The sequence below is a fragment of the Impatiens glandulifera genome, chromosome 2 (genome assembly GCF_907164915.1).
Source record: "Impatiens glandulifera chromosome 2, dImpGla2.1, whole genome shotgun sequence".
Taxonomy (NCBI): Eukaryota; Viridiplantae; Streptophyta; class Magnoliopsida; order Ericales; family Balsaminaceae; genus Impatiens; species Impatiens glandulifera.
The window spans coordinates 62599572-62614980 of record NC_061863.1 but is presented as its reverse complement, the minus strand read 5'-3'; the positions used below and the strand labels follow the sequence as shown (position 1 = coordinate 62614980).

The following is a 15409-nucleotide window of genomic DNA, read 5'->3' as shown; positions in this document are numbered from 1 at the left end:
AAAAAAAATATTGATTAAAAAAAACATTGGTTCAATATGTTAGTTTCCTAAATTACAAAAACAAAATATTGTTCGACATTTAACTTGTTAAATTCAAAAGAAAATATTAGATCGAAATACTTATAATTTAATATTTACAATCTTTTTATTTACAATAAAACTACAATTTAATTGTAATGGAAAATTAAGGAGAAGTGAGTTGTGATTGAAAAATCATAACTAGTGAAGTAGGGAGGTAAGGAAAAGAAACATATCAAATTGAAACAAAGGAAAAAAAATCTAACATAACATATAAATTATCCATTCAGGTTGGTTCTCCATTTCTCTAATTTGAGACTTTCAGTTTTGGCATGCCATTTTTTTATAAATCAATTAGTTAAGAAAATATATCAGGGTGATGGAACATAAAATAAAAGAAAAAGGATAGAAAAAAAATTATACACAGAGTTTTGCTACCCAATTTGCGGGTTCATTAATGAACCGTATGAATGTTGAATTGAAGTTTAAAGTGACGGTGACAAAACATAATTTGTTTAATGTCTCTCATATCCTTTGGGAAAGTAGGCAGACAAACTTAAGAGATCGCGTCACACTTCCTTCATTTCAGTTGATAAGATTAATTAGACGTATACGAGATACTTTTCAGATAGAATGAGGAGTCAAAATAAGCTCTCCTAGGTGCAGTGATTAACCTACAAACAAGAACCCATCATGGGGATGAGAATGCTTTATGCCCGATCAGATGAGATGCGAGAAAAGTCAGTCCGAAACAGGAGCAATTGCGAAAGCGGATAGCAGGACGTCGTGTCATTGATTTTTCACACCACACGCTTAATGAATTGATATGTAATAAATCTATTAATGAAAAAATCAGCCTTTTATTGTTTGCTTTTATAATGACGATTCATTAGTCGAAATTATTTTAAATCAATGAATTTAAAATGGGCTCTCATCGAATTACATTTTATTTATCATCCCACACGAGATTCGAGAGTAACGAGATTCGAGAGTAATGTAAATGATGAGATTTATATTACTAATTTAACTTAATTTTCCAAAACAACGTCAAGTTAAACGGTATATAAATAATAAATAAAAATGAAAAATTCAATGATTACATGTCTTTTATTCTTATTCCCATAATAAAAAATTATTTTAAACTCAAACAATAATTATTATTGGCATGACAGAATCTCACACTTTCAACCTTCAGCATACATGTTGTCTCGTTTGCCTAAATATTGAATTACTTTTCAATTGGATTAAGTGAAGATACACTAGAACTATAGTCCAATTTGTGAAACTTATGTTGTACTTTGCATAAACAAGATCCACCTAGACAATATGCAAATAAATCTTGACAAAAACTCCAACAAAACCTATCACTTGTACATTGGTTGGGAATTCGATTCGGTAAATTTACAGTGGATGCTTCTAATGCGGTAACACCTAACATATGTTAATATAAAAATAAATATTCAGAATATTTAAGATGTAATAAAAATTAAATAAATAATATTTAAAGATTATATAATAACTATTTATAGGGTGCAAAAATTACCTAACATCATGATATAAAACATCAATGTAATACGTATAAATACCTTCTCCATTTGTTTTTTTTTTCTTTTTAAAGTATCTTTCAACTCAATAGCACAATAAACAATGAAGATTTATTTATCTCTATTCTCATACAATATATATAGTGTCAATTTGTTTTTATTATTGGAAAGAAATCTAATTAAATAAATAGGTAATTTTCTTTCATTATTGAAAAGAAATAAAATATAATTTATTTATTGATTTTAATTATTTTAATTTAATTAAAGTGAAAAGTAACCAATTAAAAATTAAGTTAATTTGTTTTTATTATTGAAAAAAAATCAAATCAATCAAATCTATTTATTTATTTTAATTACTCCAACTTAATTAAAAGTAAAAAGTAATCAATTAAATAATCAATTTGTTTTTATTATTAAAAAGAAAAAGAAATAAAATCTAATTTTTTATTAATTTTAATTACTCCAAGTTAGTTAAATTGAAAAGTAACAAATTAATTATTAAAATAAAAATACAACAGACAAATTAAATAAAATTAATTTTTATAATAAAATAAATAAATAAAAACATTAAAAAACTTACTCTATTAGTTTATTTTTTCAAGTGGTCGAGCCAATCAAAGATGAAGACCTAGCCCAATGCAAGTTTGGTTTCCAAATTAAAATAAAACTAAGATTGGACTGTTTATTGGTTTAGATCTAAAAGTAAAAAAAAAATATTCTTTCATTCTCACCACACGTATTTCATGACACACACAAAAAGCACTAATTAAAATAAAGAGGTGAACCTCTTTATTTCTTCTCCTTTAGATAAATGAAAGGATCATCTTTCCTGTCCCACAAAGATAAATGAATACGAACAAGTTCAAGGTTTGATTGATGAGTGAAGTTTAGTTTAGGTTAGGTTTCTTGACTATTATTATTGTATAATCTGTCATATATGTACTATTATTCTTGTATAATATGTCGATTAGTTTTGATTCATCCAACTGCAATGTTCTAACCAAACTTAGAGTGAACATTACAAATGATTTTCAATGATTCCAAGATTATAATTATTTTTATTATTTTTTAAAGATGCAAAAATTTCATTTATTGGTTCATGAATAGTTATTATTATAATACTGTTCAAAACATTTTACCAATATTTAATTAATCAATGAAAATAAAATAATCTAATATAATAAACACGAACATTAGTGTGGAAACTCTTTCAACAAGAGTAAAAATCACGACAGTTTAAATCATAATATATCACTTATAATGTGTTACACAATATTCTTGTAACGAATTGCAAATCATTTCCGTTAATTCTATTATGGTGTGTATGTATGAGTGAAAATATAGAAAAAAGAAAACAAAATATGAAAATAAAAAAAAAAAATCAAAATCATAGTAAAAGCAAATTATTAAGATAGACACTCATCGAGAAGAGAGAAGAGAATGATAGAATATTAATGACTGTAATTGTTTTGGAAGGATAATAATATATCAATTTATTTAATTAAATATCGAACCAAATTAATATATCTGTTTTAATTTGTTTTGAATATTAATTTATATTTTTGCATAAAATTTTGAAATAATTTAAAATTTAAAAATATAAAAATAATTATTTTATCCTTATATTTATATAAAAGAAAGGTCCCAATCTAATTTAACTAGAAAGACAATTAGAAAAAACTATATTGGTTAAATATATATATAAATAAATAAAGTGTTTTAAAAATTTTACCCTCGGCTAGGATCACCCGACAAACACGAAAGGGCGCAAAGAGGAAAGTTTCAAATTGATTTTTTTGTTTTTGTTTTTAGAGGTTGGCTGCCTTAGGTGTTTAGGTTTGTTTGTCTTAGAAGACATTATCAAAATCCTTTTCATTTTCATTAATATATATAGTTGGTGAACTATCATTTTATAAAAGGAATCTGCAATGTCGCGATTTATTCATTCGTATTGATTATGATTGTTGTTAATTAATTCCTAGACTGTTTTGTGGGCTGTTAAGACAGGTTTCATCGTTTCGGGAAGAGTTCCTAAAACGGACAGATTTAGTTTGTTCTTGGTTTGCTGGACGACTAGCTTGAGTGAGTGTGCTCTAAACACCTCTTTTAGAGGTTGATGATACCACAGCCCATTTGAAGCTTCTTAGCAGTACCAATAAAAAAAATAGCTGTGAGGGCCTTGGTTGGGCAAAAACTCATTTTAATACCTTAAACTAATTTTAAAAATAAAATAAAATTTCTAAAAAAATCAAAAAAAATATGTGTAAATAAATATTTTTCAACCAAAAAAAAATAAAATTAACCTGTTTACCTCATACCCTTGTTTGAGTTTATTTTTTTTTTAATTTCTAACTTTGGTTTTTTTTAACCTTATTCGGGTATTTTTTCGAATTTATTTGGCACTTATCTCACCCTCGTTTATTCGTTTATAGATCTAAGAACAATAACCAAACATTCAAATTAAGCGATTACATTCTCAACAATTTCAAACTCTATACCTACACTAACCCGTAGTGGAGTCTACCGAAGAACTTGGTAAATCTCTGTTATTACATGTAGCTAGTCTAGAAAGAAAATGAAATACTTCTTGAGGATCTCTAAGGGAGTACAAAGCGAGGGTCTCCTTAGCCTTTGAAGTAACTACTATGGGAAACCCACAGTTCATGCTTATTAAAACCTGCGTACAAAACAAACTCATATATTAACAAATTATTTTTTATTTATTTAGACAAAAAATATTAATAATTACCTTGAAAGCATCTTCATCGGTTCGGTCATCTCCGATGTATATTGGGACAAGTTCTTCGTCGGAGTTGGAGATGACCTTAAAAGTCTCCAATAAGTATTTAAGGGCGTCGCCCTTATCCCACTTTATGGAGGGCCTAATCTCGGTTACTTTTTTTCCCTCCGTCTTCTGAAACTTTGGCCAATTTTTTAATATTAGTTGCACTCTTTCTTGTAGAGTGCTAAGGTCCTATGATATTAATTTAATTTTCAACCAAATTTTAGTTTTGAGTAATATTATTACACAAATATGTTTTAAAAAAAAACATAAATTTTACCTGTTCCTGCACGTGTCGATAGTGGATAGAAAGACAATATCTATTGTCTTCTATCAATGAACCGGGGATATCACTGATCCCCTCCTCCATTTCAGCTTTTATCTGAAAGTTTAAGTATTTTAAGTTTACTCAAAATCATTTGTAAAATTTAAATTTTTACATACAGCTTTAATGTCCGGAAGAAATTCTTCTGCTGGTCGAAAAATTATATATTGATTTCCCTACACAATTAAATAATGAAAAAAATAATAATTAAAAACATATTTATTCAAAATATTCATAAGCATATATTAAGCAATATTTAACGGAGGAAAAAACCTTATCATCAGCTATATCCGATATATATTTTTCATTGTAAGAATTATTACTCATGGGTGGACCTATAATGTCCATGCCATGACTTCCCGCATAATATATGCTATCTATCTTAACAAAGTTAGACACCTGCGTAATATATATAAATAACAAAATGTTAAAAATTACACAACTATATATTAAATTGTTAAATGAAAATGTCCTCACTTTATGTCGACTCCTCCCACTAATAATGGCAGTTGGGAACCGTTTAGCAACTTCTCTCACAGCCAAACGCATCTGAATTTGTATATAATAAAAGATGATATCAATATTATTTGTAAATAAGCAACAATTATTAAATATTTAGACTATATAAAATAAAAATAACTTACTTCCTCGGACATGAATGCCCGGTCAGGGTCATTTACAATAGGTGAAAGTGTTCTGTCGTAATCAAGAAATATAACAAATCGTTTCCCTTTTGACGACCTCAAGATATCAGGAAAATACTCTAGCGCTGAAGGGTGCTTATTCAGCCAAAACTCCATCTTGTGACTCCTCCTTAACAACTGGACTCTCAGAGATCGTGGCGTATTCATTAAACTTCTTCATCGATTATCTATTTAAAATAACTTTAATAAGAAAAACAAAAATATATATATATCCGAATTTGAACAAAGCAAAAGCAAGAGAAAAAAAAATTAGTCTAAATTTTGAATAAAAATGTTATTATCAACACAAAAATTGAAGATTAATCATAACTAATAATATATTATCAAAATATATATATATATATATATATATATATATATATAATTACACACTATTAATTATCTAATAACATTTATTTTAAATAATTTAGAGTCATATTTAAAATATATAATTATTATTATTATATAAAATTATATATTAGAAAGGTTTTGTGTTATATTTATTAATATAAAAATGTATAATATATAATTACATATTATATTAGGAATGATTTTTATATGATATTTATAATTATAAATCTAATAGATTTATGTAAATATATAATTAAAATTTTATTTTATATATAATAATAATTCAACTTTCTTACTTTAATATTCTATATACAGTGATATTATTAATTTATTATAAATTTAATTATTTAAAAGTGATTCTAATATTAAATAATTTAAAACAAAATTTAATACAGAGTGTATTAATTATTAATTTTTTTAACAAAATTTAATTAATTAATTATTGAATATTACAAGTTTAAAATAAAAATAAAAGTATATAATTATTTTTTTATTTGTAGAATCATATATTAGTATTGCAGCTTTTTATATTTATTTGAGTTCTCTATTGTGCTCACGGATTAGAATTTGTATATTTATGCATGGTTTGTTTTTTAGAGGGTAAGATGATATATTAATTAGAATTCAAATTTCTATAGAGTTCAAGCATATACATTTTCTTTCAAGTTCCATCTCTTTACCATTCTTCATTTAATTTGTAAAATTTGTTTGGTAGAAAGAACTTACTAACAAAAATGTGTGTTTGCTGAATCCCGAAAGTAAGAAAGATGTTGAGATCCGAGAGCGCGCCCGAGAGTCGAGATCGAGCCCTAGAGTTAGAGAAATGGAGAGACCGAGGGTGAGAAAGACCCCCGAGTGTGAGAGAGCTGCAATAAGTAATCAGGAGAGTATGTGTGTGAGGAGAGATGAGAGTATTGAGGAAGAGAGGGCTATTTATAGATGATGATTCATTCATCACCAAACCAATATCCAAAAGCCAATTTCTAAATAGAAACTTCCTTTTTCAAATTATTTAAACAAAAAAATATGATATATTATTTTTTAGTAAGAAAAATACTAAATCAAACCACCTCACATATATATAAATTTTTCAAATTTTGTTATTTCATAAAAAAAAAATTAAACTAAATTGGTTCCAAAAATTTATTAAATCAAATTATAAGAAGAGGAATGAAGTTAAATATAATTTATAAATTAGAGATAAGTTTGTAAATAAGGAATAATGGTTTTTATTTAGAAAGCAAGTTGTCTTTCATTTCATTGAATCAAAGATAAAAAGAGTTTGAAATTATTAAAATCGAATAACATTCTGTACATTATTAAGGAAATATCACTAATGAAATGAAAGACAACTTGCTTTCTAAATAAAAACCATTATTCCTCCTACTTTTTCTTTTCATAAATCAAAAACAGGTTAACTATATATATTTTATATATATATATATATGATGATAAGTAACAACAACACAATACACGCTCTGATTGATGATAGTCCGGTTAGAGACTAAAACTGTTCTCAACACTACGCAAACTGTTACAGACTCTTGAACCGGGTTAAAGGGCGGAAATGTTTGTTTCAACTTGAAGCAACACACACGACTTGAATGATGTTTATGAGGAATCGGTTTAAGGAGTATGAATAGACCGGTTTTGATTAAGGAGTAGAGTTATGTTTCGGTTAGTGTAATTCGGTTTTAGAGTAAATAAGTAGGAAATAAGTAAAAGACACAAGACAAGATTTTTTATGGATGCTCGGAGCAAACCCTCTTACGTCACCCCTTCTTCTCAGATTATGAGAAGGATCTCCACTAACTTTGAAAGTTACAACACTCACAATGTCGGTCAAGCCTATCTCTCTACTCGCCGGTTACACCAATTCACTCTTGATATAGTACAATAACACAATACAATAATACTTTCGGTAAATGAAACAATAGTTTAGGATCGCGCGTGAAATTTCTTTCTCTCTCTTAAGATATTTCAGAAAACCGTCATAAATGAAGTTGCTTCGTCTTCCTTTTATAGTAAATGAGATCCCAACGGTCATCTTCTTCTCTCACCGTGGGATTGGTCAGTTTGAAACCACGCCGGTTCAGAGATGTTGCGTGCACGTTTCATTTTTCTGACACTTGGCAAGCATGCATATACCGGTCAGGTATTGATGACGTAGTCGGCTTGCAGTTCTGGACACGTGTCAAACATGCACCTTCCGGCTGTCTGATTCGGATTTTCGGATAAGCAGATCATCATTGTTTTTATCGCATATTTCTGATCCGGATCTTATCTTCTTGCATTTTCCCAAGAAACATCTATTTCGTCATATTACGTCATCTTTGTAATTCTGAGTTTCCGGTTGATCCTTTCGTAATATGGTCCGGCTGGAGTATGAACTTTTCTTTGCTAGCCGGTCTGTTTGAAATGTTGAACCCGGTTCCTCTTGATCATGAATTGATCATCTGGAGCCGGGTTACTTTGATGTATTCTCTAACCGGTTTATGCGGTTTCCAGCCGGTTTATGCGACTTGGTCTATTCCTGCACATGAGAGTTAATAGTGGTTTAGTTTTCTGGCCGGTAAAAATTAACTTACTTAATTTTTCTATCAATTTCTCCCTTTTTGATTATTTAGAATAAATATTCAAAAAATTTAATGTGTGGCCGGTTAAAAATTAACTTACTTAATTTTTCTATCATAAATAGTATGAGCGACGTTCATGAAAGTTGCACCTTATAAAGACAAGTGTAAACATGAAAGAACACGGAAAAGAGAACCGAAGGAGCACCGACGTTAAAAGTCAGAGAAACTTTACTTACTCAACTCAAGAAGACAAGTGACTACATAAATTTGGGAATTCCTCCTATATTTTATTGAGCACTGTGTCAAGTGAGTTGATCAATGACAACATTTCTATCAACACTTCATCCAACAAGTTAATATGTATGATAACTGGTATTATGATGGTGCGATTGATGAATGGTTAAATTGATTAGATTTTATTCAAATTAAAGTTTGGCTAAAATTAGTAATTCAACCTAAATTAAAAAAAAAAATTAAATTAACTACCCAGTTTTAATTTGACAAGATCATGTTTTGAGCTCTTGTTCGATGACAAGGGCTTAAGAAAATATGTATGGTTGTATATTAAATAAATGAGGAGTTTACGGACCCTAAAAACATCATTTATATCTAATTAAAAAAAAATTATTTAAGTAAAATACATGATTTTATTTTATTTTAATTAATGATTGATGTTATGAATATGATTTTGATGATGGATTGTTGTTTACGTAATATAAACTAACATTAAAGTCTAAAAACATTTTGATTTTGGATTGTTTTGGGGCATTGTATGTTTTTGGTGTAGTGTGTTTTTGGCTTAAGTTGTCCGATTGGTCGTGACATAGTTTCTGACCGAGGGTTGGAACCTTTGGCATGATTTCCTATCGAGAAAATGATTAAGGAACACCCAAGGCCAGAAAAACAAGACAACGACCACTACAACAAAATTGACTTACGGCGACGCTTAAAAAGACTTCTGCCAACCCGTAAAAGCGTCGCCAAAAATATTACCGACGCTTATTCTTGCGTTGCCAGAAGCAGGGTGGGCGTAAGTTATAGCAAGGCTAAATTAAGCGTCGGTAAACTTAATTTAAGCGTTGCTAAAAGTATGTTTAATTTTTAACAACTTAATTTAAGCGTTGCTAAAAGTATGTTTAATTTTTAACAATTCTTTTATATTATAATATTGATTTTTTTTATAATTTTACCTGAACATTTTTATTTTTAAATTAAATAATTATTAAGAAAAATTATTTCATACAAAATTTTTAATTATAACAAAATTAACATAAATTCTCCCAACAAAATTATCTTATAAAATTATTTAATAAAATCATATCATAGTCACAAAAATCTCAAACAAACAAAGTAGTTTTGAACAACAAAAATGAAATAAAAATTTGGAATGGATGATTTTTATCTACTTGATCTTCTCTTCGGCCTCCACTGCAAATTATGTAAATGGATATTATTTTTAAGATAAGAAATAAAAAAAAGGTATATCGATGTGAATTAATTATAGATATGTAACTAGAACAAAAAGTGGAAACTATGATTCCGAAATGAAAAAACCCAGAAACTTTTAGAGTTTCGAAAAGCTAGGTTTAATCTTTGTATTTGTTTTAAATAAGCCTTGTAATGTAAAGATCCATTGCAGTCTTACCTTTGAACTCTGACAAATCTGAACAACGTCCTATGGAGCCTGGAAGATCTTTTAGTTGATTATTTGAGCATTTAAACCTACAAACCACAAAATTAAAATTCATGCAAACAAGAAATGATATGCACCTGTCTATATAGATGCATAACTAATATTTTTTCTCGTGACACTGTCCATATTTTATTCGAAGCTAATATCCTAACCGCATTGACACAAAGATGGATAAATCATTAAATTTTTAAGAAAATGAATCATATGATTGTTCATTGTACAATGAAAATATAATCTTATCCAGGTAAAGCAATTGGAGTATCATGTGTCCAACCTCAAATAATCAGGAAAAAAAATATGCACACATGGAGTTCCAACTACACCTCTTAACAAATGAAATAAAAGTCAAGGTAAAGAGCCTACTTGACCAAAGCAGTTGCCGATCCAATTTCTTCAGGTATGCTGGATATCATGTTAAATGAAACATCTAATGATTTTAGCATGTGAAGCCTGTGAAACAATGATACAGATCATCAATTGGACGATGCCATTTCCAAAGCACAAAATGATTAAGCAAAAAGAGGGACAATTAAAATACAAGACCTCTAAAAAAAACAAATACAAATTAAATAAATCTAAAGAAACCAGTTACTAGAAAGAAATGAACAATACATACTCGCCTATGGCAGCCGGCAGGAGGGATAGCTTGTTGTGTCTAACATTAAGTACAGACAATAAAGGCAAGTTTCTGAGATCTTCCCTCAACGATTCAATGTTATTATGCGCTAAAATAAGCTTCTGTAGCTCCACGGTCTACAAACATTAACTTTCTTTAGTAACATCTTATGTCAATTTATCTTAGCTGATTCAGAATGTTAAAAATGAAGGAATGCGAATATTACCTCCCACCATTTCTCACTGCCTCCAATAGCATCCATGCTTTTGTATACTTCATTTGGCACTTCACCGATACAAAATAAGAACAACTAAGACATAAAAAACATCTTTAACAAATTTCTCATCTAGGAACATATCTTTAACAACGAATGATTTCTCTTAGGCATACTAAGTGTTGTAAGGATATAGTAAGAAGGTAAGCATAAGTTGTAAGTACTTAAAGCAGAAGATTATTTCCTTCTGCAGATGGAAGAATACACATCTCTTTCCAAAAAATCTCAAAAAAACAGACAAATGCATCTGACTTTAAAAACATAAACAGTTTAGATCACCAGTGATCACTGTCACGGGCTCAGTCTTTCCACTGACGATCCGTGCGGCACTAGTTATGATCTTCGCAAGAACGAGTAACTAGTCAGCCTTTCTCGACGCAACACTCGACGTTTAATAGAATTGACACAAGAATTCTAGAGAGAGAGTAAACTCTTACAAAGAATATTAATATTATCTCACTTGAATACTTGGTACTTTACAAAGGAATACCTCAAAGGTATTTATAGGGCTATCCCCAACTATTGTATTAATTACATAACACCCAACTACCCCATTAATTGTGTGCTAACCAACTACTACATTGATGGCTTACTACCCAACCACCACCTTAATAGTTTACTAACCAACCACTACATTAAATGGCCCATTAATGTAGAGAATGACATATTTTCTTACAAGGCTTCTAGAAGGTTCCTTGGTTGGGCCTCCATGAATGATTAAGACTCTTGGGTTAGGAAGACAAGTGGGCCGTGACATTCTCCCCCACTCATTCCGGCGACGTCCTCGTCGCATCCTCTTTGTAGGTCTCAATGATGTCTCCAAATGCGACAAAAGTTTTGAGCGATATGTTAGCTTTCCAACCTGTTTCTTCTCTAAGAAAGGGCCTTCGTATTGCCTCACAGACCCCTTATGAACTTTGGAAAATCGTCTCTCTTGATAGAGGAGAAGTTTTACTACCACTCGGTTTCCTCCGAACTCCAAGTGTCTTCTCTTCTTGTTCTCCCATTTCTTCATTCTCTTGGCGGTCTTGTCAATTTCGCACTTCCCTTTCTTGAAGAGCAACTCCTCCGATTGTCTCTTCAATCCCTCCAATTTGGGAGATTCAATGCGATAAATGATTGTCGCCGATGGTTTAGTACCATTGACTAACTCTTCTCTATGGTCCACCTCTCTCTCATGGTGGAGTTTCTTTGGAAAATCGGCGGGCATTACATCCTAAACTTTCTCTAGGACAGTTGTAATTTTCGGAGGTGTCTTCTCTTGGACCACAGTTTTCTCATCTTCTTTCAAAGTAACAAAAGATGATGAATAGTCCTCATTTACACCTTTTGAGAGTTGCATGGCAGAGAGGTGCCTAGTTTCTCTCTTGCCTTCTCGTGTTAAATATATTGTGCAAGTATTGCCTTGCTCTAGAATGTACATAGCATTAGCAGAAGGGAGTATAAATGCATTTACCTTGTCTAGGAACTCTATTCCAAGAACCATTTTATAGTCGTCCATGTCAATAATGGAGAAATCCAGAAGGTCAGTCCACTCCCCCAAGTTGACTTTTACATTACGAGCAACTCCATAAGTTGCACTTGGTGCCGAGTTGACTGCTTTAAGCCACCCCTTTTCTTTGGTGTACCTAATCCCTAGTCTTTCTGCCTCTTTTACCTCTAGAAAGTTGTTGTTGGCTCCCGTATCCAACAAAGCTTTAACCATATGGCTTTTTACTTTTGTTTCCACGAATAATCGTCCTTTCTTCGCGGTCTTTGGCCCTTCAAACTTTGCTTTAACGGCACTAAGGAGATTTAACGACCCCAATCGAGCTTCATCGTGAAGGCCTTCTTGCTCCTCCATCAAAGCGGATAGTTTGTTCTTCATAGGGCACTCTCTTGCTTTATGCGGCCCTTCACAAAAGAAACACTTTATCCGGGGTCTCTCTCCACGTTTCTCGTCCCGATCTCCTCTACCATTGGGCTTCGTCCTCTTAGTTGGGTCTTCATTGCTGTAAAAATGGTCTCCACCATTTTCCCCCTCGTCATTCCTCTCATAAGTCGACTTTGGTTTCTCTTGTCTTCTCATTTCGACAAGAGATTCAGCAACAGCGATCGCGGTGTTTAGATCTTGGACACCACGCCGTTCCAACTCAAGCTTTGCCCACATTTGTAGACCATATGTGAAAGCAAACAAGGCTTCGTCGTCTGAGTAGTTAGGAATCTCAAGGAGAGTAGCGATGAACTCCTTGACATACTCCTTGATACTCCCCCTTTGTGAGAGTCGCCGCAACTTGGCTATTGCCTCTCGAATAGCATTTTCAGGGTAAAACTGCCTCTTGAGCTCTTCCTTGAATTCGGTCCAAGTGTTAATAGAACACGTACCTCTTTCTATGTCGCCACTCCTTCGCCTCCACCACAACATTGCGGTGTCTTCTAAGTATGTCGTGGCAGTATCTATCTTCCTCGCCTCTTCTACCAGGCCGAGTGCTTTGAAGTACTGGTCCAGACCCCATAAGAAGTTATCAATCTCCTTCGCATTCCTCTCGCTTAAATACGCTTTAGGCCTTGGAACATCTATCCTTGACGGATTTGGGATTCCTACAGGCGCACGTCCGCACTCTTGCGCAACCGCCTTCTTGAGTAACACCACATTCTCTTCAGTGGCTTGTAATTTAGATGACATTACCTCGAGTTTCTCGGTCAAGGTACTGATTTCGCCAAGTAGGGTCTGTTCCATGATCTGAGTTTGCTCTTGACATTTGGACAAGACCTCGTTCAAGGCACCTTGCATTCCTTCTCGGAGCTCGTCTCTCTCTCGAGCTCGGCAATGCGTTCCTCTAGGTCCCCGGCATTATCTTGTCTGTACGCCATAGTGAGTTCTACCTTCTCCAGTCTGGCGAGAATGTCAACGATAGCATCCCTTGATCTCTCTCTTTCTTTGGTAGCTTTGGATCCTCCCGTTTGAACTTTGCGAGAGATCCTACCATCTTCTCCGGTCTCGTGGGGAAGATTCTCTACTTCATCCACGACCTTTGAACTTTCATCCGATCTCTTCGTCATTTCAGCTCTGATACCAATTGTCACGGGCTCAGTCTTTCCACTGACGATCCGTGCGGCACTAGTTATGATCTTCGCAAGAACGAGTAACTAGTCAGTCTTTCTCGACGCAACACTCGACGTTTAATAGAATTGACACAAGAATTCTAGAGAGAGAGTAAACTCTTACAAAGAATATTAATATTATCTCACTTGAATACTTGGTACTTTACAAAGGAATACCTCAAAGGTATTTATAGGGCTATCCCCAACTACTGTATTAATTACATAACACCCAATTACCCCATTAATTGTGTGCTAACCAACTACTACATTGATGGCTTACTACCCAACCACCACCTTAATAGTTTACTAACCAACCACTACATTAAATGGCCCATTAATGTAGAGAATGGCATATTTTCTTACAAGGCTTCTAGAAGGTTCCTTGGTTGGGCCTCCATGAATGATTAAGACTCTTGGGTTAGGAAGACAAGTGGGTCGTGACATCACGCATAGAAGAATACAAGCTACAGTCTAGACATTAACAGTATATGAACAAACAAACAAACTACAGTCTAGACAATAGAACCAACAAATACACGCTAAGATAGTCCATCCGATTAGTCGCTTAATTAGGATTACAAGTGAAGAAAATGAGATAAAGCTTGAGTAATCATGAACTGTAAAGAGAGATGAATCACCTTAGTGAACGGTTGGAGAGGTTGAGGGAACCGAAAGCTCTTGCATCTTTCAAGAAACGATCCATAGACGGAAATCGGAAGGTCTTGCTCTTATTTAAAAACAAGTCAACCACACATAGCCAGAAAAGTTGCCAATGTTTTTCTTTCCTGTCATAAAAAAATAGAAAGGACTATTATAATGCTCATAAATGAATACACTATACCAAAGTCAACCTTCAACCCTGTTAACAGCAACCACATTCATTATTCTAACTCCCCGTTAATTTACTCTATTAACCTCGCTCCATTAATCATACTTGTGACCCTATTTGATTAGCCATCAAAATAATACTAATAGATGTCAGAAATGGGCATTTCTGCCATTTCAGCATAAATAAAACCTGACCCATTGATGAACAAACCAATTGATGCCATTTAATAATGAATGATAAATAATGAATAATAAAAAAAAAGGGATTTCCAGACCTGATTTCTCCCATTAAACACAGCTCCTCTTCTTATACCATTTTCCAGTCACCATTGCTCACTACTTAACCAACCAACCAGATCCATTCAAGAATCAGGAAACAGACAACAACTTCTTCTTCTCCTTCTCTCTTATTATTATTATTATTCAAAAATTAATAAGAAGAAGAAGAAGAAAAATTACAGATTTTTATGATTGCTTTCACTTTCAGCCTCCTCTCTTCTCTTTAGTAGTATTATCTTCTATTTCAAGAGCTGCACAACACTAAAGCTTAATTATCAATATATTAGAAAAAATGGGAATCCACCTGATTATAAATAAAAACAAGCTAACCTCATCAGGTAATAAATGAAGAAACA

General features: G+C 32.0%; 2 protein-coding genes across 2 annotated transcripts; both read right to left on the bottom strand.

The window, feature by feature from the left end:
- Positions 1 to 4057: 4057 nt before the first annotated feature.
- On the bottom strand, positions 4058 to 6591 carry LOC124925739 (probable trehalose-phosphate phosphatase E). The gene is made up of 8 exons (XM_047465818.1): positions 6430 to 6591; positions 5314 to 5540; positions 5147 to 5218; positions 4943 to 5068; positions 4789 to 4845; positions 4625 to 4726; positions 4312 to 4536; positions 4058 to 4239 (listed from the first exon to the last, which is right to left on the bottom strand). The coding sequence occupies exons 2-8, from the start codon at positions 5518 to 5520 to the stop codon at positions 4066 to 4068; spliced, it is 963 nt and encodes a 320-aa protein (XP_047321774.1). The 5' UTR covers positions 5521 to 5540; positions 6430 to 6591; the 3' UTR covers positions 4058 to 4065.
- Positions 6592 to 9562: 2971 nt separating this feature from the next.
- On the bottom strand, positions 9563 to 14611 carry LOC124925740 (plant intracellular Ras-group-related LRR protein 6-like). The gene is made up of 6 exons (XM_047465819.1): positions 14585 to 14611; positions 10815 to 10878; positions 10589 to 10725; positions 10336 to 10422; positions 9925 to 10001; positions 9563 to 9707 (listed from the first exon to the last, which is right to left on the bottom strand). Exons 2-6 carry the CDS (start codon positions 10848 to 10850, stop codon positions 9682 to 9684), a joined length of 363 nt encoding a protein of 120 aa, XP_047321775.1. The 5' UTR covers positions 10851 to 10878; positions 14585 to 14611; the 3' UTR covers positions 9563 to 9681.
- Positions 14612 to 15409: the final 798 nt, after the last annotated feature.